At 41.8% G+C, this 26,853-nt stretch overlaps 2 protein-coding genes across 3 annotated transcripts in view; one reads left to right on the forward strand and one right to left on the reverse strand.

Moving 5' to 3' along the window:
* Positions 1 to 11,251, forward strand: F3 (coagulation factor III, tissue factor). Its single transcript, XM_082386098.1, has 6 exons — positions 1 to 285; positions 1,368 to 1,479; positions 5,376 to 5,566; positions 7,715 to 7,893; positions 8,764 to 8,923; positions 10,253 to 11,251. Exons 1-6 carry the CDS (start codon positions 186 to 188, stop codon positions 10,387 to 10,389), a joined length of 879 nt encoding a protein of 292 aa, XP_082242224.1. The 5' UTR covers positions 1 to 185; the 3' UTR covers positions 10,390 to 11,251.
* Positions 10,866 to 26,853, reverse strand: part of ABCD3 (ATP binding cassette subfamily D member 3) — a 99,904-nt gene continuing 83,916 nt past the window's right edge. For both annotated transcript variants that reach the window (XM_082384406.1, XM_082384407.1), the window contains one exon: positions 10,866 to 25,405. In XM_082384406.1, the coding sequence (XP_082240532.1) occupies positions 25,328 to 25,405 (78 nt within the window). In that variant the 3' untranslated portion in view covers positions 10,866 to 25,327. The remainder of the gene's footprint in view (positions 25,406 to 26,853) is intronic.

Raw genomic sequence — 26,853 nt, forward strand, 5'->3', positions numbered from 1 at the left:
CGCGGGCGTGCGTGGGGCTCTTTAAAGCGCGTCGGGCACAGGCTCCCACAGACTCGGGGTTCCTCGCGCCCCTCCTGCTTCATCCCGCAGCCCCGGGCGCCTCCAGTCCAACCTCCGCAGCCTCCCGGCCTCCCCAGCCTCCGGGGCGCAAGGAATCCCCCCGACCTCGCCGTCAGCTCGTGAACATGGCGACCCCCACCGGGCCCCGGGTGCCCTGCTCCGAGGCCGCCGTCGCTCGGGCGCTCCTATTCGGCTGGGTCCTGGTCCGGGTGGCCGGAGCCACAGGTGAGTGGCACCCTCCCCCCACCCCGAGCCCTGGGGCCCGCCATCGGGAGGAGGGAGGACAGTCCTGGCTGGCAGCAGGCTCGCCCTGCCGCCCTGAGGTGCCACCCGCCCGGGACCCGCCGCGCCTTCTGCTAGAGATGCTTGCTCGTGGCGTCCAGCGTTGCCTACGTGCGTTTGGGGCTCTCGCTGTAAGTTTAGGGAAAGAGCTTCCCAGGGAGCCGACACCTTGAAGGTGGTGGGACGTGGCTCCTCACCTGCACGGGTCGGCGTGCAATGTTTGAATGTTATCCTTCATTATATATGCACTTTCCATAATAAAAAGCGGCTCTCGGTCTTATCTTGACCGTCTGTGTTTTAGATTGCGTTAGAGGCAGTCCTTGCAAAATGTCGCTTGGCCTGGAGCAGGCACCACATTGTGCATGCCCTGTAAGCCTGTTCTGTGAGCGGACAGGGCAGAGGCTGATCTGCTGAGAACTGGCCAAGCAGACCTTAACACCAAGGCATCCTAACCGAATACATCCGACGGTGTAACAGGCTTAACGGCTGCATGGATGTCTGTGGAAGTTTCAGTATAGAGACATTTTAGATACAAATGAAAAAAGTCAAGGTTCGGGTTTTTTATTGGATGCAGTCCTAACTCTTCTTACACATGTGGGCTTTGCCCTTTAACGTAATTTATGGAAAACCCTTCCTAGCCGGCTTTCCCTGCTAAGTTGAACCTGCAGTCCTGCCCTTCCCGAGTTGGGCCGTGGACACCCTGGGCCACGGATGGCTCCTGGGCTGTGCTTCCAGGTCATTACCACAGGGCTTCCCCCATGAATAATTTCAAACAAGGATTTCAAGATCCTTGTGTGTTTCCTCATATTACCCGATCAATCTTGCCATGAGGAAATTCTGGGTTTAAGAAAAAATTGCAGATTTTTTCTTATGATAATTCAGTTAAAGCTTTTGTGGTTGGAAATATATTAATGTGAGGTTTATGATGATGTTGGGGAGTGGGAAGATGTTTTATACCATCAGCATGAAATCGTGTGCTGAGAAGTTCATGTAAACATTAATAGCTGTTTCTCTGTTGTTTAAAGGCACTACAGATGTAGTAGTAGCATATAATTTAACTTGGAAGTCAACTAATTTCAAGACCATTTTGGAGTGGGAACCCAAACCCATCAATCATGTCTACACTGTTCAGATAAGGTAAGCTAGGTACCAAAAAAGAAAAATAAGATTTTTGCTGTTTCCACTTTTCCTGTGCTGAATATAAATGTCTTTAAAGCTGATTGATGGATGAGATTATTTAACAGATAACAAAGAAGAGGGCATTCATCGTAATTTGTTGGCCAGAGCCATACTCTATCAAGCCTGCAACATTTCCAGACCTTAAACTGATAGAACATTTTAATTGTTTTAGGAGATGATGGGGAAATTTGTAAGTGGAGTATAAGCTGTGGATAGGAGAACCTTCTTGAGCAAGCCACGGTGGCACTGATCGCTGATAATTCATTTCATCTAAGTACACAGCTCTTTTCCCGTGCTGTCTAGACTGCTAGCGGGATTTAACATGTTAGAGAAGAGGTGGGGAGGAGTTCAGATGTATACATTGCCCTTAAACAGTGTTTGATTCAATAATCTTTGGATTCATGATTCAAAATTTGGTTGCATACATGATCTTGGAGGGGATCAAATTCATGACTCACTGAGCAGGAACAGAATACTCCTCTGTCTGCACCCTGAGCTGTCAGGGCTGCTCTGCTCATCTGTCCCCATCCCTGATTGGCAGCTGTCCCCAAGAGCCCCTAATTCAGCATATTCAATCTCAATGTCCTCTTTTTGATGGTTGTCACCATATTCTTAGCAAGTTTTTGGTTTCTGAAATGTTCTAGGAGGCTTGGTAGAGCTCTTATTAAGTAGAGGAGAGCAGCTGTGGAAATTAACACTGCTTGTAAAAGGCACAAAAGTATCGCTGGCTAAAATTAAAGGTGCTTTGCTATTTTGTTTAGCTTGTGTCAAGCCTTTTGTAGCATTTGGAATGCAGCTCCTAAGTATGGAGTGGGGCTTTTAGGTGTTTTTTTGTTTTTGTTTTTTTCCAAAATCAACTTCACGACAACCATTGCCAAGGCAACACGGAAGAGAATTTGTGTGTGCATGCATGCTTGTATAGATACATAGAAAGATTTAAAGGAATTTCATAACTCGTGGTAATAATTACGATTATGGTCAAACTTGTCAAATCAGATTCTACTGGTTGAGAGTTAGTAATTCCACTGATACAGAGCTGAAGTTTACCTGAGTAGACGCTTTCCTTCTGGGTAGTGAAAATAAGATTTTAGGAGGAATGCTTACCTCCGAAATATATTAAGTTTGGTGAACACGAGGAAACATATTTCTGATTTACCAGCTTTTTAAACATAAGACTTTGTCAACTCAAAGTTCTTGGACTTTGCAAGGCTGTTGTTATTTAAGTGGACGCAGTCCCCTGTGCAAACATCCTAGTGCAGAGCTGCCTCTTGGGGGCGCCCGCGGACCCGGGCTGGGGGTGGTTCCCGCCGCACCGGTCTCCACACCTGTGCTGGAGGACGTGTGAGCAGTCCCTCGCCCCTGCCGGAGACTCGCACTCTTCGGCGACCAGCCCACGGGTAAATGGGATTCCTGGGTGAAGGGACCGTAGCAATCATTTTATAGAAGAGGAAACTGGCCCTGGGAAGGTGAGGGACTTATTCATGACTGCGCTGATGGGGCTCGCCCAGCAGGGTCGGGTACCACGGTCTACCCAGCGTCGCGCACCACCACCTCCTCAATGGGTCTCCCCGGGTCTGATGTGGGGCATCAAAGCCGGGAGGAGGAAAGAAAGTCATTCCCACTGGTCTCCTCAGTGCGCCTTCCTCCCTCCCGGTTTCCTTCCCTAGAGAAAGCATCGTGACCTGCAGCTCCTTCTGACCCACCCACCTCACCATCAGCCTCTCCTCAAACACAGGGCGCCGCTGCTGTGTCTGAAGCCCCTCCTTGGAGCGCCAACTGCCTTTTTCCCCTTTGGAAACAGTGTTCACCGGTGGTTGCAAAGTGTTACTGGCTCAAGCCTTAGCACCGACCCATCCCTTGTAGTATTGATTCCATGAAACGTTCTGAATTCTAAAACGGAACTTCCCAAGCTTGTAGAAAACAACTGGCTCCTTAATTGGTGAGTCTGGATTCTGTTGGGATTTTTTAGAAGTTCAGGCGGAACTTTTATTATTTCCAAATCAGGAGATTTTGCAATACCCGGAGGAAACTCGGAGGCGTTTATATTGTTCATGCTGATAATAGCATTCAGAGGAACTGAACTGCAGAATTGCCCCTTCCTAACCTGTTCACAGCAGTTTATGGCTTTATTACTTTTGGTGATTTAGTTGCTTGTGCTAAATTTTGTCAGAGGACTGTGGTTGCTACTGTGAGCTGGGAGGAACCAAATGCTCTCTGTCAGACGGAGTGTAGCCACAGCACCCAGCAGTGTTGCTCTGTTATCTGAACCATTTGTTTGCCGTAGCAGTGGAGAAGAATCATCAGGTTCCCCGTTCACTTTTTAAAATAGAAATGATGTAATTTAAAAAAATGCATTCTGGTCATTCTGGAATTAAGACTGCATCTCTACTTTTAATCACAGAAAATTAGAGAAATCTAAGAGTATGCAAACTGATATTTCTGTATCAATCTTTGTTTGTGAATTTAAGGACCCAGAATGTGTTTACTCGCACCCTCTTAGCCCGATTACTTAGTTCAGACTTTAAAAAAAATACTTATTTATGGTTCTCATGCCTAGATTTAGACAACTGAATCCATATGGCAGCTTGTTTTCCCCCGGGTTCAACCTGGAAATGTAAATCATCTAATACCCAGCAAGGCCTGGCCATGTGCAAGCCCTAAAGCCCCACTGCGTGATGGGGGAGCACAAGGGTGTGGAGCCCTGGTACCACCCTCATGTTAAGTGCTTTAATGAGATGTCAGTGCTGGGGGATGGGGAAGGGAAAGATAAGTTCTGAGCAAGGAGATCTGGAGATTCCTGCAGAAGGTGGGATTGGAATGTGGCCTTGAATGAAGGGTAGGGAACGCTGGTGGTTGATGATGGGGAAGAGCAGGGTAGCTGTCAACTTATGTGGGACAGATGTGTGTGGATCCAGCTGCAGTGACATTTGTCTAGGAATTGTTTTGGTTCTGTAGAATAATTTCATTTTTAGAAGCTCTTTATATCATTTCAGGATACTTTCATTTTTGGCAGTTCTTTAAATCATCTCCTCTTCAATGACATCTTACAAAAGAAAGCTCTGTCTTTCGTCAGATCTGTCTCTTAGTCTCAGACTTTGACAGATAACCACCTGTATTGTTGCTCTGTAGTTTTTGACAGCACATCTTGTGAAAGTGAAGGAGGCATGTAGTATAATGAGAGGAACAGACCCAGCTCAGCTCTCACTGCATAAGCTGTGAGACCGTGTACAAGTTACCTAGCAGCTCTGTGCTTCAGGGTCCTCATATGTGAGAAAGATCCAATACCTTCTTGGAAGGATTATACCAAATGAAGTAACATGGTTGAGGGTCCAGTACAGTGCCTGGCTTATAGTAGTTTCAATAGCTGTTAAATAACCACACCAAGAATGGTCACAATAGAATGTAACAGGATAGACTATATTACATAGAATATAGAATGTGGTAAACAGAATATAATATAATAAGTAGACTGTAATAAATAATTGGGTCTTGATGGAAAATTGCCCTTTCTCCCACATAGTCACGACAGATCATCTACATTTTAAGAAAGATATTTAACAAAACGGTTCAGAGCACAGATCCAGTAGTCAAATTGCTGTCTGGCTCAAAATCCAGCTGTGTGACTTGGAGCTGCTCACCCAGTCTCCCTTTGCCTCCATTGCCTTATCAGTAAGAACAATTACAGAGCCACCCACAGGTTGCTGTGAGGATTCAAACTCATCTAAAGTGCTCAGTGTACCAAACGCCTACCTCGGGATTGCTTGTGGAAGCGGCTACTGGAACACAGCACCCCAGCCAGAAAACAGTTTGTCTTGTTGGATGCAAATCATAATGTTCCATTTCTCTTCCTTCAGCCCTAGATTAGGAAATTGGAAAAACAAATGCTTCTACACAACAGACACAGAGTGTGACGTCACTGATGAGATCGTGAAAAACGTGAAAGAGACATACTTGGCGCGGGTCTTTTCCTACCCATTGGATGCCATCAGTTCTACAGGGGAGCCTCCGTTTACCAACTCCCCGGAGTTCACACCTTACCTAGAGAGTAAGTAGCTCGGTTTGTAGTAACCGTTCATTCTTGTTTTCAAAAACTTCTGAATATTCTTGTGAGCTTGTGACCCTTAGGAGCCATGACATAAAAAAATATTTATCCATAAACACATCTTCTTTCTCAGAAACTGGTAAGTGCCACAGGCCTCTTCGCTCATTCCGGATGTGGCAGGAGGTTCACGGAACGTGAACTTTGGAGTTGATAACAATGTCATCAAGTAGGTTTCTCCACCAGTCTGTCCCCAGACCCTACCAGTAACTGGCTGGATGAGGGGCAGGGAGTAGGAAATTCACCAAGCCTGGGGTTCCAGTATTTTCTCATATATATTCCAGTATTTCCCCATATATATTTAGGAGATTTTATATATCTCACTTCTGAATTTTCAGAAGTCCCATCAGACCAGAAGTCCCAGTTTAGGGTTTTTCACAGATGGTCACAAATCCATGGGGAGAGTTCCATTTCCCTCCAATCTCATAATTGGGCTTGCTGCCCTTTTTAATCGCTTGACCATGATTTGAGTCCTGTGATGTGCTGGCACTTGCCCGGCCAGCTCCCATCCTGCTTCCTTCATGCTGGTCTTGAAAACGCAGAATGCTTTTCTCCCCAGACTTTGGCCCAGTAAACTGACTTGAGCGTCTACTAAGGGAGAGCAGAGGATTCCTGCCAAGTAGGAGACGTAAATTTTTTGACACGGCTATGGTTCTGAACTAGGTATTTTAAATAAACACATGTAGCACATTGAGAAGAGTGAAATCAGCTGCTCTAGCAAGAAGACTTGGAATGAAAGTGTTGTGTTATTGGTGCTTTTATATTTACCCTTCTGACACCCAGAGGGGAGTTTCTCAAAGCAGGGAGGGAGAGAAGGGGCCAGAGGGACAGGCAGCCACATTTCCCCTTAGCACCTACTTTGAGGGTGGAAATAGGGCCAGCCTCACCCCAGGTGAATCTGGCTGCCTGCCCTGAGCCCCTGTGTGCCAGAGCCCGTCTTCAAACTCCCCTAGTGCTTCTACCTGTGTGCCTCTCCCGGCACTTAGCTAGAGTAGCAACCCTACCCACAGCCGCCTGGAGTAACTGCAGGGTCATTGACATTTATTCTCCCTCCACTGGCAGCATCCTCATGATTCCTTTTTATAGTTCTTGAGTTTTTTGTCAGCCGCTTCAAATCCTTTCTCGGTGCAAGAGGGAAAATAGTTTATGTTTTTGCGTGTGCTCACACACACACATACTTGCATATAATTCCTGTTAATTTATTGGGATTTGTTTTACTGTCCTTCAACCAAAGCACATGAGATAACTGAGCCATCAAAGAGACCTGGTGGTTAAAACTGGTTCCTTGAGGGACCAAGGACATTTCTTGGGCTTTCGCACAGCCTCTAATTTATTGTATCTAAGATACGGAATCTTATGCAGCTGTTTGGTTAACCACATGTGGCTGTTGAGCACTTGAGATATGGCTAATGCCCTAAGTGTAAAATACACGCTGGATTTTGAGAAAGATCTCCAAAAGTTTTTATATTGATTAAATGTTAAAATGATAATATTCTAGGGCTTCCCTGGTGGTGCAGTGGTTGAGAATCTGCCTGCCAATGCAGGGGACACGGGTTCGAGCCCTGGTCTGGGAAGATCCCGCATGCCGCGGAGCAACTGGGCCCGTGAGCCACAACTACTGAGCCTGCGCGTCTGGAGCCTGTGCTCCACAACAAGAGAGGCCGCGATAGTGAGAGGCCCGCGCACCGCGATGAAGAGTGGCCCCCGCTTGCCGCAACTAGAGAAAGCCCTCGCACAGAAACGAAGACCCAACACAGCCAAAAATAAAAATAAATAAATAAATTAAAAAAAAAATGATAATATTCTAGCCATATGGGGTTAAAAGAAATACATTATTAAAATTAACTTCACCTGTTCCTTTTTACGTTTTCTAACGTGACTCCAAGGAAATTTAAGGTGACATCTGTGGCTCCCATTACATTTCCGCTGGACAGCACTGCTGTAGAACATCTCGGGGTTCAGCTCTGGGGCTAGGGAGTTGGTTCTATGAGCTGTTTCAGGAAGGATGACTAAGTTGTTATTAACCGTGATTAATGGGATTCTACTTTGTCTAGAATTCTTTGGTTCCAACAAAGCCCATTTTCTGTGTTTTAGCAAACCTTGGACAGCCAACAATACGGAGTTTTGAACAAGTTGGGACAAAACTGAATGTGACCGTACAAGATGCACGTACCTTAGTCAGAGTGAGCGGCACATTCCTAAGCCTCCGCGATGTTTTTGGCAAGGACTTGAATTATATACTTTATTATTGGAGAGCTTCGAGTACAGGAAAGGTGAGCCTTCTTTTGTTTTTATGACTCGTTTCAAATTGTAGATCCTTGATTTTACAGCCTACTTCTTTTCCAACTCAAATATCAGAGGGGGTGGTTGAGAGGGCAGGGTGGTGGAGTGGGAGGGGCCGCTGTCCTGGTTTTACCTGTGACTTCCAGCTGCCTTGGTCAGGGCCTCCTCGGATATGCAGGTTCCTCAGCCAAGGGGCTGGACCGGTCATCTCCAAGGTTCCCACCAGCTCCCGCATTTCTTCCTCTACAGAGGATCCCAGAGACAAGAGTTGTTTTCCATTCAACAATTAATACTTCATTCCTATTTTCCTTTACTGCAGATATCTTCTTTTTTTTAAAATAATTAATTAATTAATTAATTAATTTTTGGCTGTGTTGGGTCTTCGTTTCTGTGCGAGGGCTTTCTCTAGTTGCGGCAAGCGGGGGCCGCTCTTCATCGCGGTGCGTGGGCCTCTCACTATCGCGGCCTCTCTTGTTGCGGAGCACAGGCTCCAGACGCGCAAGCTCAGTAGTTGTGGCTCACGGGCCCAGTTGCTCCGCGGCATGTGGGATCTTCCCAGACCAGGGCTCGAACCCGTGTCCCCTGCATTGGCAGGCACAATCTCAACCACTGCGCCACCGGGGAAGACCCAGATATCTTCTAAAGGGGCTAAAAACTGGGTTGGATGTGCCCAAACTGGATATCTTCATCCTTGGGAAAAAAACATCCTTAGCACTTATCGGGGGAACTTGATGAGCCAACTCACTTCCAATCCTTTATGTCAGATGTGTCCATGTAGGCTTTAACTACCACAGTGACTTAGTAAAGGGGACAGAATTCACTCTGAGCCCAGATGAATAAAGGACTCTATCTTTTAACAGAAAAAGGCCACGACGAACACTAATGAGTTTTTGATTGATGTGGATGAAGGAGAAAACTACTGTTTCAATGTTCAAGCAGTGATTCCATCACGAAGAGCTAACCAGAAGAGTCCAGAAAGTCCCATCGAGTGCACTAGCCAAGAGAAAGTTCTGTCCACGGGTGAGTGGCTCTAACCCTGATCCATCTGGGAGGGAGGGGTGCCTTCCAGGACCAGGATGTACTTTCTTCAGGGGAAAACTGCCTTGGTTTTTTGTGGTTTGGGGGTTACTCATAATTTTAGGCATTTAGAGATGTTTCTATGTTGTTCCCTTGTATTAGCAAGTGTTTTTTTGAGCATGTACCATGCACTAAGCTCTCTGCTGAGCCCTGGGCCCACGGTACATGTTTAGGATTTAGCATCAAATGCAGATTTCTCTGAGCATTTCTTCATACTTAAATTCTGATTTGGGGGGCTTGGGGGGAGCTTCTGGACCGGGTGCAGCAGCACCTGATGCACATTTATGAGCACCTACTTGGGCTGTTGCCACAAAGGTTGTAACCACGAAGGGAAGGGATTGAGTCTATCAGGTATACCATATGCATGTGTGTGTGCCTGGCCAGCACGTGTATGTGTACATATGTGCCACACCAGGGCCCCGACGCCAAGTGAGGAGTGGATCTTATCTGGAGATGCCGTGGAGGCTCAGACACGTGCATGAGGATGAGAGCCCAGGAATCTCCCACCAGGCTTGAGCGGGGTAGTGCTCTGAGTACTTTTGGGAACAAAAAAGTCAAAGGATAGCAATAATGACCTAGTGCCTTGTTAAGATGTAGTTTAAGCCTGTTAAAAACACTTTTAAAAATCCCCTCCCGTTTATTGACACTGACAAGGAAAGGGCTCTCTTTCCCTCTGGTCCTGCACCGTCTGGGCCCTCATACCCACAGCCCTCAGGTCCATCCTCCTAAAGCCAGCTTGAGTTCCGCTGCTCTCTGACTTCGTGCACACCTAGATCGCTGCTTCCCCTGCCTCTTCTCTATCTGCTGAATTGTGTCCTTTGAGAATCGTTTCAAATGCCACCTCCACCAGGAAGCCTTCGTATTGCCCCAACCAGTTATCATGTCTTCTTTACTTGAATCTTGGTAGTGCTCTGTATCTCTCTTTGCACTGATAGTTCAGCTTCTATAATCGTTGCCACCAAACTCAGCATCATTTTTAGCCACTTGTTTCTAACAGCCGTTCTTGCTTCCATCTTCATGTATCTTTCTAGACTGTGAGCATTATCCAGTTTATTAAATCGTTTTCACCATTGTCAATTGCCCGCAAACATCTAGGGTTTGACAGATTCTTTCCTAATCGAAATGTGTTGTGGTGGAAAGAGTGCAGGAAAGAAATTTCAAGTTACGCAAAAGCAGGATGGTGTAATTTGGGGTTATGCCTTCAGTTCTGCCCACTGGTAAATGGGATTCAAGCTCTCTCTCTGAGTTGACTTGGTACCTTTTATTTTTCAGAAATGTTCTTCATCGTTGTAGCAGTGATGCTTGTGGTCATCATCTTCATCATCGTCCTGTCTGTGTCTCTGTGTAAGTGCAGGAAGGCGAGAGCAGGGCGAAGTGGGAAGGAGAGCTTGCCCCTCAATGTTGCATGAAGGATTCTGCTTTTGGATCTGCCAACTCTGCAGAGCTCGTGTTGCACTGTGACCAAGAACATTTAAGGCAGTAGAATACATGGAAACACAAATGAGTGTTTTGGAGCTCAGAGACCCTTGGGCTCAAAGAAAGCTCTTATCTGACCTGTTCTCACGATTGGCATTCTGGTTTCAACATCAGCATTAGACACTATGGAACGTAATGAGCGGTACAACCAATTTCAAGTTTTTTAAATTTCTATTTTAACGCTACAGCATCTTTTGCACATATCATGCTCTAGACTGTCTATTTTCTACACTCAAGTTGAAGCCAGATCATCTAAGGAAAAACAAATGAACAAATGCCCTAAAAAATCCTGGGTGGATTTTTGGAGAACTTTTGAGAGGCCGACTTCAAACCATGTGGGAGAGTAAAATGGAAACTGGGTGGACTTTCTAACATATGTCTGTCCTTTTGTAATATGGTGTTTAGGGGGTTTTCTTTGAGTACTTTTGGAGGTTCGAAACAATTAGCAAACAAACATTTATATGAATGTGTTAAAAGCAGAAGACTTGTATTTGGGGCACATTCATAACATGCATTACCGTTTAGCACTTTGACTTAAATGCTGTTGATGAAACACTTGACAGATAGATAGATAGCTGTATTTTTATAAGACTACTGTACCAACAAATTACACAGAGTTTAAGATTTAAGGTACTTCACACTTCATGATCAACATTGTACATATTTATATAATTTGAAAAAAGGTTTTATATATGGGGATTTTCTATTTATAGAGGTAATATTGTTCTATTTGTATATATTGAGATAATTTATTTAATATACTTTTATATAAATAAAGGTAACTGGGAATTGTGACTATTTATTATATCTTATTTATCTTAGTTATTATTTATGGTTTGGCCTTTGTATTAGTTGGCTCTGCTGCAGTAACAAATGACCCTGAAATTCTCAGTGGCTTATGACAATGGTATCTTTACATTACACTTACAGTTTGGTGGCTGTGGATTGACTACAGCTCTTCTTAATGTCTTCTCATTCTAGGACCAAAACCAAAGGTGAAGCCCCTATTTGGATCAGGGCAGAGGGAAAAGCAAAAAACTAGTAGAACAGGCAGCCATATATTCAAGGTTTAAGCCTCCTCCTAAAACTTCCACTCCAGAGTGGCTCAGTGTCACTTCTGGTCACATGCCACTGGCCTAAGCAAGACATATGACCAAGCCTGATAACACTCTGCCTGCCGGGAGGCACCACGAGTCACACACAGCAATGGGCAGGGATGTATGGTTTCCAGGGAAGGGAGGGTCTTATACCATCTACTGCAGGCTTAGCGGGAGAGAGATCTTCCCATGGGCATTAGTTTGAGTTGCAGATGAGGGTTGGAGAGGAGAACACAAGAAAAACTCTTCGGATTATTGAAAGAAAATTGGATAAAAGGACAATGTAAGATAGGGAGAGAGAGAAGTGGAGTTTCTAGAGTTATTAGAAGCAAACTAGGTTGAGAGCTCTTTGTGGGCAGGACGGGGTCACCGTCTGCTGCTCCTTGAGGGTGACCGTGCCAGGGGGCTCTTAGACATGGCTGAGCCTAACTGACTTCACTTCCTCCGTCTAGAATGTAGAGATAGTGAGTTCTCCATTCAAGTGCAAATAAAATCTAGCAGAACAGTCTTGATCTCACAACCGCACTGAAAGAGAATCCTCTAAGTAGAGATGAAAATGAGGCTCCTGGCACCTGGTTGAGCCCAGCCGCGTCTGCCTCCTGTTGGGGATGGCTGGGCCAGCGCGGCCTGGGGAAAGCTTCCAGAGGCCACCCCCGCCTGGACGTGGTCCCGCCTAGGAGACACTGAGCAAGCACTGAAAGCCAAGCCTCAGCTCACTGTCCAGCTGTTCATGAATTAAGTGCATTTTGTTCCTTTGCTCCAAAGAACTCAAAGCATTGTCAATAAAAAACTAAACATGAAATGTGAGGTATAACACCATATTCTTAGAGAGAATGGGGCCAAACAAACCTTTCACGTCCTCAGAAAGATGGCGACCTGAAAAAAATATATATATTTTGGAGAAATTAAGGGAAACAGACCAGTGGGTTGGTTTATTGGCTGGTTCTGATGGGTTGTTTGCCAATCTGTGTCAATGCTGGAGTGGCATTCAAGCCAGAGAAAGAGGGCGTGCATTTGCAGCAGAGTCAACAAAAGAGAGGTTGGCATGGGAGCATGTCCCGAAAGAAGTATGCTTCGGCTGTTATCTTGAATTCCTGCTCACATGGGGCTGTCCGGGACAAAGAGCTTAGTGCATGGGGGTAGAACAAGCTCCCAGAGAGTGTATCTGACTGGGTGGTTCCATCAGGCTGCTCTCCCTGCCAGGAATAAGTACAGCATTATGCAATTCCATGGCCTCATAATCTAAGGAACTTGAATGGTCCCACTAAAGAAAGTACTGGCAGAGTGAAAGCAGGTCTGGGTAGGAATGAGGTGTCTGGCTGTTCACAGGGAAGGAATTCACTACAGATCCAGACGAGGCTGCACTGCAATGATCGGGAAGCTTCAATATCGCAGATTTTAACCAGGACTCAGGTTTCCAGCCCCGCCCTTATCGCTGAGACTAAAGAGCTGCTGCTCAAATCAACATCGTAATTAGCACTGGAGCAGAAAACCATACTCTGAATTGTTGGCTGGTATCCAGAAACTACTGCCCTCCAGTGGGCCAAATTATACTTCATTATTTATCCTGGTCCTTAAAAGTATCCCATAAAGCTAAATTGTTAGTAAACTAAACGTTCATGCTTTGAAGACAGACTTTTACCATCTTAAATTATTAACCAAGTTTGACTTACATGTAAGAGACTAATACTTGTGAAATCCAAAGACATTTTACCTTAGTTACAGCTGAGAGCCAATAACCTAAGGACCTGTCTCAAATAAACAAAGGAACAATTCTATCAAATAGTAAATAAACTCATTACCAAATGCAGTTTTGACCTGTTCTAAGACATGTGTATTCAGCATGTGTTATTTTTCTTCAGTGGTTGCCTGAGAAGCTTTGTGATGGTTACAAGGTGACTTTCATTCATACCACACGCTTATAGTGGACTCCAGTTCTTCTTTCCCACAGCCCTGCTTTTCAACTGCAGACAGAGGTGATTCTGGCTTTGCCATTCAGCAAATTCCTTCCTCATGGCTGCAGAAACTGGTTTAGGGGTAGGCACATGCCCTAACTTGGTCTAGGAAGGGTGAATCTCAGCGCTCTTTGTGGGAACGTTGGGATGCTCTCTTTCTTGATGAACATAATGAAGAAACATGTAGCCCCAAAGTTAGCTTAATCTGATGGTTCTCAAAGTGTGGTCCTGCATCTCAGGTGATGGAATAAGAATTAGTATCACCTGAGAGCTTGTTAGAAATTCAAATTCATAACCCTGACCTCAGACTTACTGAATTAGAAATCTGTATTTTAACAAGAAGCCCTTCAAGTGATTCTAATGCCCAGTAAAGTTTCAGAACCACTGGCTTAATCTATAATTTACTGCAATGAGAGACTACGAGTAGCTCTAGACACAAATGGGGCATTCCTAGCCCTGGGAGAGGTCAGAAAGCAGCTCGCTGTGAAGCCAAAATCAAATTAAGAATACATAAAGCATAGACAAGATCCTCTGTCTGTAGCTGCACTGGAAGGTCTGTCATATATGGGTCTGTTAGGACTTTTTCTGTTGCAACGTATCGAAACTCTTTCAAGAGGACTTAAGCAAAATTGGGGAGCCTGTTTTCTCTTTTGTCAAATGAACTAATTGGTTGAAAGCTCTTCAATCTCTTTTAGCCTAAATGCCATGATTATGTATTCATTAGATAGAGCATGAATAATTAACAACTGAAAGACAACACTTTCTCTGGGAGAAATGAAAATACTTCAAAACAATCCAGGAATTCTGTAACAGAAATTGCAATTCATCTTGAAATACAAAATTTAATAAACATTTAAAACAGGGTTCTAAAAAAGCTTTAAGAAAAAAGTTTTTGACATAATCTTAATCCAGCCTGATTTTCAAAAATCACTGGAAAACTATGCTCCATCTGCAAAGAAACTTGTCTTCTCTAAGCATATATCAGGCCAGAGAATAAGAAACATTCAGAGGGGCAGGAAAATGCTTTTCCTTTGCATAACTGCATTTAGGATGGAAGTGTCCTTTAATGACCGAGATTGTGGTGCCATCTTCAGTTCCTGAGGAGGATCGCAACTTAACCAGAATTCACAAACTGGATTGTAAAAGCAAAGGAATAGTAAATAAAACCCAAAACACCTGTAAATGATTAAGAATGAAGGAACATGGTGGGATGGGTGGCCAGAATCATTGAACCAGAGAACCTTCTCCAAGTTGCTGCAACTCTACCTGTGATGGTCTCTTTAGTCCACAGCTAGAGCTCCACCCCAGATCCTGCTACTTAAAGTGTAGTCTCGGGACAATGTTTGAGCATCATTTGAGAGGTAGTTAGAGAAGGAAATTCTCAGACCCCACCCCCGACCTACTGAACCAGAATCTGCAGTTTCCAGGTGATTTATATGCACCTTGAGGTCTGAGAAGCTCTGTGCTCTGTGCTTTCCCCAATCATTTAACCCACTCTTCTGATTTCACAAAGGCAGGGTAGGGGAAGTGAGGTGGAGAAAGGGAAGAGACACCTCACCAATGGATAGAACTGCACAGCCTTGACGAGAAGTTGCCATTTATTAAATTTAAGTTTTAGCAAGTTATTAATCCATGCCAAAAGTACAAGCAGAGCCATGATCATATTGCAAATACTACACATTTCACTAGGACAATACTTTGAGGACCTCTGCTTTAATCCACAGCTTTCTAAAGACCAAAAGCTTTCCTGCCTCAATTTCACTGATTCTACCTACCCATCCTTCAAGACTGGAAAATAATTCCTGGATCTCACCCAGGAGCTTTCCTCTCCCATATTCCCAGTGTACTCTTCCTACCTCCTTACTGCATTCTCACAATTCTTTCTTACCACCCTTAGTATTGTACAGATCTTTACCTGTCATGGCCCCCTTTCTAGATGGTAATTTTTCTGGCAAGAACCATGCTTATGCATTTGAATTCATTCATTTATTCTAATATTAAGCACCTACTATGTGCCAGGCATTTTGGATTTGATAAAATACAACAGGTATAATCTCAGCTCTTGTGGAGCTCATGTATTTGCAGGTAAAATGTCAAACAAGTAATGATAATAGAACATAAACATTATGATAGGGGAAGTATAGGGTGCTTTGGGGAACTTGCGGGGCCATCTAACTTGGACTTGGAAGGGCTACCTAAAACCTCAGCTGAAGGACACGGTTAACCAGGCAGATGGGGGAAAGGGAGAGGAGAAAGTGTGAGAAGTGTTCCAGGAAGAGGGAAGGCTTGATCACAAAACAATATCTTGGACATAGGATAATGCCAAAAATAAATATGTGTTTGACAAAGTTTGGAGTTTTGTATTGCCTCAAGCATCCCAAAGTCAAAGCCATTTGGAAAAATATCTTTGGCTAAATAGTTTGGCCAATTAATTTATGTTTAAAATTTAAATTTCTAATGGATATGTGTATATGTATAACTAATTCACTCTGCCGTATAGCAGAAACTAACACAACATTGTAAAGCAGGCTAGGATCATTAGCTAAAAGCCCGCCTGTGACAACCTCAAATCCTCACACATCGACTGCTTTAAATATTGTCCCAAGCCATAATTTTACCCAATTAGAGCCAACCTACTTTACATACCCCATGAAATTGTATTGAACATCTGCTGACCATAGATAAGACAATCCTACAGCTGTAAGACCCCAAACCACTGCTCGTCCTTCAGAGCAATTGCTGCTGAGGGACATCACCTAGACACATGAGCCCCTCTCTGACTTCCCTGTTGCCCCTGGGAGTCCCCTTGTCTTATTCCGCTTATAGGTGGTGGTCTCATGCCACCATCTCTGGAACTAATTTTTTCCTAAGTTCTGTCAGTTTTCACGTGTTGAAGGACTTCCTCTCTCATGCAATCCTGTCCAACTGCCATCCAAATAAAGCTTATGTGTTTAAAGTTTAAAGTTTATCTTGTCTCCTCCTTGATCAACACCCAAGCCCCTGACTTACCACAAGAAGTTACAAAGTTTGCAGGTTCAAGGGGTGGGATTATAAATCTCACTTCTCTTTGGAGGATGTTCATACCACACTGTAAAGAGCATGTGGGATGGGACCATCCTTGGAAAATACAATCTGTCACAAAGATCAATTTACAAAAATTAACAAGTAGAAAATAAAATATACTATACTAGAATCAACAAACATCAAATGCCTAGCAATAAAGCTAATGAAAATGTGCAAGACCTCTACACAGAAAACAACAAAATATTACTGACAGAAATTCAAGAAGTCTTAAATAAATAGAGGGATCTATCACGTTCGGTGAATTCTGCACTTGCTGGGTACACGTTAATTAGGTGAAGTTGGTTAACTGTGTTCAATATTTATGTGGGGTTTTTTCCCCCCCACTATTGGTGGATCAACCTTTTATCATCATGAAATATCTTTTTTAATTTTTAGGAATGCTCATTGTCTTAAACGTCTACTTTGGGTTCTGGGACAAGATGATAGAGTAGAAGGACTTGAGCTCACCTCCTCTCATGAAAACACCAAAACCACTACTATCTGCTGAACAACCATCAACAAAAAAGACTGGAACCTACCAAAAAAAGATATTCTATGTCCAAAGACAAAGAAGAAGCCACGGCAAGACAGTAGGAGGGCATATTTGTGATATAATCAAATCCCGTACCTGCTGGGTGGGTGACCCACAAACTGGAAAATAATTGTATCACAGAGGTTCTCCCACAGGAGTGAGAGTTCTGAGCCCCATGTCCAGCTCCCCAGCCTGGGGATCTGACATAGGGAGGAGGAGCCCCCAGAGCATTTGGCTTTGAAGGCCAGCGGGGCTTGATGGCAGGAACTCCATAGGACTGGGGAAAACAAAAACTCCACTCTTGGAGGGTGCACACAAGGTCTCATGTACACTGGGACCCAGGGAAAAAGCAGTGACTTCATAGGAGCCTGGGGCAGACCTACCTGCTGGTCTTGGAGAGTCTCTTAGGGAGGCGGGGGGTGGCTGTGGCCCACTGTGGGGACAAGGACACCGGTGGCAGAGGTACTGGGGGTTACTCATTGGCATAAGGTCTCCTGGAGGCTGCCATTCGGACACCAAGACCTGGCCCCACCCAACAGCCTGTAGACTCCAGTGTTGTGACACCTCAGGCCAAACAACCAACAGGTGGCAACACAGCCCCACCCATCAGCAGACAGGCTGCCTAAAGTCTTCCTGAGCCCACAGCTGCCTCTAAACACAACCCTTGACGTAGCCCTGCCCACCAGAGGGTCAAGACCCAGCTCCACCCACCAGTGGGCAGACACCAGAAGCTAGAGGACCTACAACCTTGCAGCCTGTGGAAGAGAGACCACAAACACAGAAAGTTACACAAAATGAGATGGCAGAGGAATATGTTGAAGGAATAAGATAAAACCCCAGAAGAATAACTAAGTGAAGTGGAGACAGGCAATCTACTCAAAAAAAGAATTCAGAGTAATGATAGTAAAGATGACACAAGATCTCAGAAAAAGAATGGAGGTACAGACCAGGAAGATACAAGAAATGTTTAACAAAGAGCTAGATGCTATAAAGAACAAACAGAGTTGAACAATACAATAACTGGAATGAAAAATACACTAAAAGGAATCAATAGCAGAATGAGGCAGAAGAACAGATAAGTGACCTGGAAGACAGAATGGTGGAAATCACTGCCATGGAATAGAATAAAGAAAAAAGAATGAAAAGAAATGAGGACAGTTTAAGAGACTTCTGGGACATTAAACGCACCAACAGTCACATTATAGGGGTTCCAGAAGGAGAAGAGAGAGAGAAAGGGCCTGAGAAAACATCTGAAGAGATAATAGCTGAAAACTTCCCTAACATGGGAAAAGAAAGTCACCCAAGTCCAGGAAGTGCGGAGTCCCATACGGGATAAACCTAAGGAGGAACATGCTGAGACACATAGTAATCAAACTGATAAAAAATTAAAGGCACAGAGAAAATATTAAAAGCAACAAGGGAAAAGCAACAAGTAACATACAAGGGAATCCCCATAAGGTTGTCAGCTGAATCCCCGTAAGGTTGTCAGCTGATTTTTCAACAGAAATTCTGCAGGCCAGAAGGAAGTGGTACAATATAAAGTGATGAAAGAGAAAAACCTACAATCAAGAATACTCTACCCAGCAAGGCTCTCTCTCATTCAGATTTGACAGAGAAATCAAAAGCTTTACAGACAAGCAAAAGAAAAGAGAAGTCAGCACCACCAAACCAGCTTTACAACAAATGCTAAAAGAACTTCTCTAAATGGAAAAGAAAAGGCCACAGCTAGAAACAGAAAATTATGAATAGGAAAGCTCACCAGTAAAGGCAAACATATAGTAAAGATAGGAATCATCCACACACAAATATATCAAAACCAGCAATCGTGAGGAGAGTACAAATGTAGGATATTGGAAATGCATTTGAAATTAAGAGACCAGCAACTTAAAACAATCTTGTGTGTGTGTGTGTGTGTGTGTGTGTGTGTGTGTGTGTGTATATATGTGTGTGTGTGTATATATATATATATATATATATGGACTGCTGTATCAAAACCTCACGGTAACTGCAAACCAAAATTCTACAATAGATATACACACAAAAAAGAAAAAGCAACCCAAACACAACACTAAAAATGGTCATCAAATCACAAGAGAACAAAAGAGGAAGAGAAGAAAAAAGACCTACAAAAACAAATTCAAAACAATTAACAACATGACAATAAGAACATACATATCGATAATTACCTTAAATGTAAACGGATTAAATACTCCAACCAAAAGACAGACTGGCTGAATGGATACAAAAACAAGACCCATATATATGTCATCTACAAGGACCCACTTCAGATCAAGGGACACATACAGACTGAAAGTGAGGGGATGGAAAAAGGTATTCCATGCAATTGGAAATCAAAAGAAAGCTGGAGTAGCAACACTCATATCAGACAAAATAGACTTTAAAATAAAGACTGTTATAAGAGACAAAGAAGGACACTACATAATGATCAAGGGATCAATCCAAGAAGAAGATATAACAACTGTAAATATGTATGCACCCAACAAAGGAGCACATTAATACATAAGGCAAATGTTAACAGCCATAAAAGGAGAAATCAACAGAAACACAATAGTAGTGGGGGATTTTAACATCCCACTTACATCAATGGACAGACTGTCCAGACAGAAAATCAATAAGGAAACACAGGCCTTAAATGACACATTAGACCAGATGGACTTAACTGATATTTATAGAGCATTCCACACGAAAGCAGCAGAATACACTTTCTTCTCAAGTGCACATGGAACATTCTCCAAAATAGATCACATGCTGGGCCACAAAGCAAGCCTTCGTAAATTTAAGAAAACTGAAATCATATCAAGCATCTTTTCCAACCACAACACTATGAGATTAGAAATCAACTTCGAGCTCTCGTGAAGGAAGATCCCACATGCCACGGAGCAACCACGCCCATGCACCACAACTACTGAAGCCTGCGTGCCTAGAGCCCGTGCTCCACAACAAAGAGAAGCCACTGCAATGAGAAGCATGCGCACCGCAACAAAGAGTAGCCCCCACCTGCCACAACTACAGAAAGCCCATGCACAGCAACAAAGACCCAACGCAGCCAAAAATAAAATAAAATAAATTAAAAAAAAAAAAGAGAAATCAACTACAAGAAGAAAACTGTAAAGAACACAAACATGTGGAGGCTAAACCATATGCTACTAAATAACCAATGGATCACTGAAGAAATCAGAGGAAATCCAAAAAATACCTAGAGACAAATGAAAATGAAAATATGATGATCCAAAACCTATGGGACGCAGCAAAAGCAGTTCTAAGAGGGAAGTATTCAATATATAGCAATACAAGCGTATCTCAGGAAACAAGAAAAATCTCAAACAACCTAGCCTTACACCTGCAACAACTAGAGAAAGAAGAACAAACAAAACCCAAAGTTAGTAGAAGGAAAGAAATCATAAAGATCAGAGCAGAAATAAATGAATTAGAGATGAAGAAAACAACAGAAAAGATAAATGAAACTAAAAGCTGGTTCTTTGAAAAGACAAACAAAATTGATAAACATTTAGCCAGACACATCAAGAAAAAAAGGGAGAGGGTTCAAACCACTAAAATTAGAAATGAAAAAGGAGAAGTTACAACTGACACCACAGAAATACAAAGGATCATAAGAGACTACTACAAGCAACTATATGCCAATAAAATGGACAACCTAGAAGAAATGGACAAATTCTTAGAAAGGTACAATCTCCCAAGACTGAACCATAAAGAAACAGAAAATATGAACAGACCAAGCACAAGTACTGAAATTGAAACTGTGATTTAAAAACTCCCAACAAACAAAAGTCCAGGACCAGATAGTTTCACAGGCAAATACTATCAAACATTTAGAGAAAGTTAACACCTACCCTTCTGAAACTATTCCAAAAAATTGCAGAGGAAGGAACACTCCCAAACTCATTCTATGAGGCCCCCATTACCCTGAAAACAAAACCAGACAAAGATATGACAAAAAAAGAAAATTACAGCCAATATCGTTAATGAACATAGACACAAAAATTCTCAACAAAATACTAGCAAACTGAATCCAACAATACATTAAAAGGATCATATACCAGAATCAAGTGGGATTTATTCCAGGGATACAAGGACTTTTCAATATCTGCAAATCAATCAATGTGATAACACCACATTAACAAATTGAAGAATAAAAACCATATGATCATCTCAATACATGCAGAAAAAGCTTTTGACAAAATTCAACACCCACTTATGATAAAAACTCCCCAGAAAGTGGGCATAGAACCTACCTCAACATAATAAAGGCCATCTATGACAAACCCACAGCTAACATCATACCCAATGGTAAAACGCTGAAACCATTTCCTCTAAGATCAGGAACAGGACACATTTATTCAACATAGTTTTAGAAGTCCTAGCCATGACAATCAGAGAAGAAAAAGAAATAAAAGGAATACAAACTGAAAAAGAAGTAAAACTGTCACTGTTTGTAGATGACATAATACTATACATAGAGAATCCTTAAGATGCTACTAGAAAACTACTAGAGCTCATCAATGAATTATCGTAAAGTTGCAGGATACAAAACAAATACACAGAAATCTGTTGCACTTCTATACACTAACAATGAAAGATCAGAAACAGAAATGAAGGAAACACTCCCATTTACCATCACATTAAAAAGAATAAAATACCTAAAAATAAACCTACCTAAGAATGCAAAGGACCTGTACTCTGAAGGGAGTACACAAAGGGTATCCAATTACATATGCAGTGCACAAACAGGCAACCTAATTTATAAGTCAGGATAAAGTGGCTTTTATGGGCTAACGATTGGAAGAAGACATGAAGGAGGCCAGGAGGCGTGACAACGTCCTACTTCTTGATCTGGGGGGTGGTAATGCACATGAACACTTTCTAAAAATTCAATGCGCCTAAGATTTGTGGGCCTTTCTGCTTATGTATTATATTGCAATAAAGTGTTATATGCGGTGGCTGTGGCTGGAATACAGGCAGCAGGGGATGCCTAGAACTGACAAAGTAAGAAGTAGCTATATAATACACTGCTTAAAAATAAAACCACCACGAAACAGTTACAGGTTAAAAATGGTTGCCCCACTGAACAGCAGAAACGACCTCAGCATTGTAAAGTGATTATACTCCAATTAAAAAAAAAAAAAAGAGAGAGAGAGAGAGATTGCCCCTAGGGTGTGGGGAGGGACTGTTATTTATGAATTTCTGGTACTAGATTTTTTTAAGTGGCATGCATACGGTTATAGGTCAGAGCATTTCAACTCTTCACAAAAGAAAAATTACTGACAGAGGTAAAAATGTAAACAGCTTCCTACAACTAACAATGCTAAAGTCCCATCTGATAGGAGAAAACTCACTCTGCTTTTGGGCAAACTATGGTTTTCAACACCAAATTTAAAAGTTAAAAAATTATATAAGGAAATGATAGATGCTATAATATCACCACAGTTTTAAGCCAAATGCTAATCATTAAGTGGGGGAGGGGAAAGAGGTGAAGGGTGGTAGGATTTGTCATCCCAAAATATGCCACTTTGGCATAAGGACTAGTTTGAGCTACAGGCACTTAAAACAGCAGGTGGAGGAAGGGCACTCTGAGTCTCCCCTTTTTCTTCCTAAAAACAGGAGATAAAACCCCCATATGGAATATGCCCTCACTACACCAGAAGGAAAATAACACTCTTATCAAGGACAGGATGTTGAGGCTGAGAGAATTCTATACAAACCTTATTAAAATAATTCTTACCTTCCTTTAGCCTCTCCACAGTTACTTTTCCACAATTGCTTGTTTGTTCAGCTTTGTAGACTCAGGTTTTGCCACTTCTTTGGGGCTTTATTTCCTCACGAGGGCTCCCGTGTCACATAAAACTTATATTAAATAAATGTGTATGTTTTTGTCCTGTAATCTGTCTTATGTCAATTTAATTCTTAGGCCCAGCCAAAAACCCTAAGAGGGTAGAAGTAAACTTTTGCTTCCCCTATAGAGGCAAACCCCAGATACATTTATTCTATTAGTGCAGAGCATACCACCCTAGGTGTCTGCATCCCTATTTTCTCATAGAAAAAGTAGAAGCTTGGTATGATACACTTGATACGCTTGATATGCAGTGTGTTGCTCGTGGATGAAAGTCCTTATCTTCAGTTTATTCTTCAGATTAAACTGCCATTTCCCAGTTCAGTCTATGGACAATACTAACAGGAATTATGTGGGAAAAGATGTTCCATGGTCAATCACGTTCTGGAAACACTGGATTCCTTTACTGCAAGCCTTCCTAGAACCAACAAGTTAATGTATACTGCGATTCTCCAGGAAAGGGATCTTTCTTTATATCTCATATGGTGAGGCACTTTAACATTTGTTAAATTAAAAACGGAAGAAAAAATAAAGAAAAAAAAACAAAAACAAATTTTTTTGATTGCAAGAATTCATTACAGAGAAATAAGGAGGCAGCTAGGAAAATACTTCTATTAGTAGGCTTAGGGTAACCTAGAAATCTGAAAATCTGAAACTTCCCCCATGCCATAAAATGTTTCCCAGGACTGATACTATCTTTTAAGGTCTCCTGTCTATTTGGTAGCATTTGTGAAGTACACTGAAGGTTTTTTCCTGGCTTTTCTAAAGAAGAAATTCATTCCATTAAAACCACATTTGACAAAAATTTTTTAAAAAGAGATACTGGATGCTAAAAGGGCTTTCTGAATGTTTATTTTTGTATTTTTCAAGTCAAGATTGTATAACTCTGTATGAACTACCTAGGATTTATATACCAGAATAAAAAGAACAAGCAAAGGTTGTATAGGATATCTGATTCTTTTTTAATCTGAACAGAAAATAAGTAAGTATACAAGTTTGCTAAAGAGAAGTGGTAAAAATTGAATGTTACGTATTCTGGAATCAGTACATCAAGTTTTAACTTTGGTAGTCAGTGATTCTTATAGTTAATTCTGCAAAAAAAAATCCAAACCAGTTATGCAGAAACAAGAATATAAAAAGCCCCTTTCTGAATCCCAGTTTGATAAAATTGATTTCATATCTAGCTTATTGATAATACTCAATTTCAGTTCTCCCTGTGCAAATAATACACATAGTCATTAATGGTGGTCTGTTGAGATGAATTTGATTTCTCTTAGGATACAGTTCAACATAATGACCCAAATATAAAAAAGTTATTAAAGAGTCACAGAGATAAACCAGTGACTTAGGAAACATAATTCACTCATGTGCATAATTTTATAACGTATTTTTTAAACATAAAATCACAGTCAAAGACAGTGATAACATTGCATACTCAGTGCTTTACTTCATGTAGTACATTCCTATGGATCATCTGGAGTTTAACACCATGTAACCACCGCACTTCTAATGAATGGGCTCCTAACATACACAAATCCATCCAATTCTTTAAAAATTCTAAAAATCTTATAAGACCTTGAGCTTGACATGTAAGGACTTTGTGTTTTCATATCCCAATTATTGAGAAGATTAAGTGTGAAACACAGTAACCATCCCCTGTAAGCAAGACTGCACATATACTTTTGTTGCATCACCACAAAGAACCCTCAAAACAACTCAATAATGAAGATTGCGAGGGGCACATTTATTATTTAGCCAAAGAAAATCCAAATGGCTTTCCTGGATTCAAATGTACCCCAAGACATAAGCAAGGAATGAGTATAACTGTGGCAGCTAAAGACATCTGCCACAGGGTAATAAAGGCCATTATGCCAAGATGTACATTTTGATAATACACTATGATTTGTTTCCCACTATCATGGGGGGCACAAGAAAATGAAACTCAAGACTATCTTGTTAGAACGGGACAAGTGATGACCCTAGTTTTAAATAGGGTTCTTCATTGAAGGAAAAGATAGAGCCATAAAAGTCAAAGTAGCTGACTTCAAATGGTTTACATCCCAGGATGAATCAGGTTACACTGATTTAAGCCCAATTTAATTTAGGCAGGTTTTTAACCACAAGAATAAGGACATTCTTAGTACATATTAATAATTAAACCAACATATACACAATTAGCAATATCCTATATAATATTAAATGTTTCAACAACTTATTCGCGATTATTTTATATCTAGTTAATTTGTTGTTTTGTTTAAAAAAACAAGCTCAACTTTATTTTACAATGTACTTTGTATTTCTAATTGTATTGTGTAATTATTTCATTGAAGCTGGTTCAATACAGTTCTCTGGATTCTAAGAGCCAAACTCAACTGTATCTTCTGTTATCTGTTTGAATTCATAATTGCCTCTGCCATCCATATGCAGGTAGTACTATGGGAAAGAAGGGGGAAAAAAATCAATAACTGAGAATCTCCTTTTTGTCAGGAATTTATGTAGAGGTTATTATACAAGAAAATGATTGAAAATAATTATTTTAAGCCACTAAAATCTTCAAAAGTTTATACTCAGAAATGCATACCATTTTCCAAGGACAGACTAAAAGAAGATGTCCACTCTTTTTAAAAGGAGCCACAATATACATCTGCTTGTAGTGGATATAGTACTTTCCATTAAGAGAACTAAAACACCAGACTTCCTTATTATTTTAAAGGAACCAAATCTGTAAGCATCCCACAAATTAGAATGCTTCTACCACTCCACAACCAAGGATCTGATCTACAGAGGTGCAAGTGCACTAAGTGCAAGTCTGTCGTATAGGACAGCTTCTAAAATACTTAGTTTAGCTGGTTTCCCAGATCAGCTCAGAACCTCTAACTTAAGGTTTTTTGTTCATTTGTTCTTTGACTTAGCAGAGGAGGATGAGAACTACAGAGTGAGCCCAAATATCTCATCCTATGAAGATGCTTAGGACAGTTACAAAGCCTTCCATTTTATTTAGTGGTTTTTTGTTTACAGAAAAGACCTTTGCTTTTCCATTTTCTATACTGTTATTTTTAAGCTATTCTGGACTCTTTAACATTGCAGTTCTTTGTGTTACCCCTCCTTCACATGATCACTGGCCTGATGGTTATTTTGGTAACTGTCTACACCTCCAGGAGAAGAGGAGAGGGGAAACCCAAGTCCTTTCACTGTCCCATGGCTGTAATGTTTATGAACTTCTGAGAAAACACAAAGGCTTGGGTATATTTTAAACTGCTTTGATTTCTAGTTATTTAGTTTTTCATTCAATTCATGAAAATGGGCAAATTATGTCATTAAGATAATAAAACTATCTTTAAAAGTCAACAGCTATATAGAACTTCATCACGGTTTATTAAGAACTTTCATACAGGCTACCTCTTTGATCCTCACGGTAATCTATGAGACAGTTAGGCAAGGATCAATACTTTATTATACAAAGGAAGCAATTAATGCCAGAAACAGTGATGCCTGAACCCAGGTTGTCTGACTTCAAATCCCGTGCTCTTCATTTAACCATTTATACACTATCATCTAAACCGTAAGGTTCTTGAGTGTAAGGACAGTACTCTGTATCCCTCATGACACTTAGCCCAGTATCTGGTTAAAAAGATAATCAATCAGGTATGTATTTTATGGGACAAAACACCCTTACCATGTTCCAATTTTTCTCAAACCTTTTCTGTATCATTTAGGAAGGAAAAAAAGGAAAGAAGAGAAGAAGGAAGGAAAGAGGGAAGGGAGAAAGAAAGAAAGGATGGAAGGAAGGAAGGGGGGGAGAGAAGAAGGAAGGAAGGGAGGGAGGGAGGGAGGGAGGGAGGAAGGGAAAAGAAAAGAAAACAGAAAAGAAAAGAAAAAAG

Source organism: Balaenoptera borealis, assembly GCF_965194805.1.
Source record: "Balaenoptera borealis genome assembly, chromosome: 1".
NCBI lineage: Eukaryota > Metazoa > Chordata > Mammalia > Artiodactyla > Balaenopteridae > Balaenoptera > Balaenoptera borealis.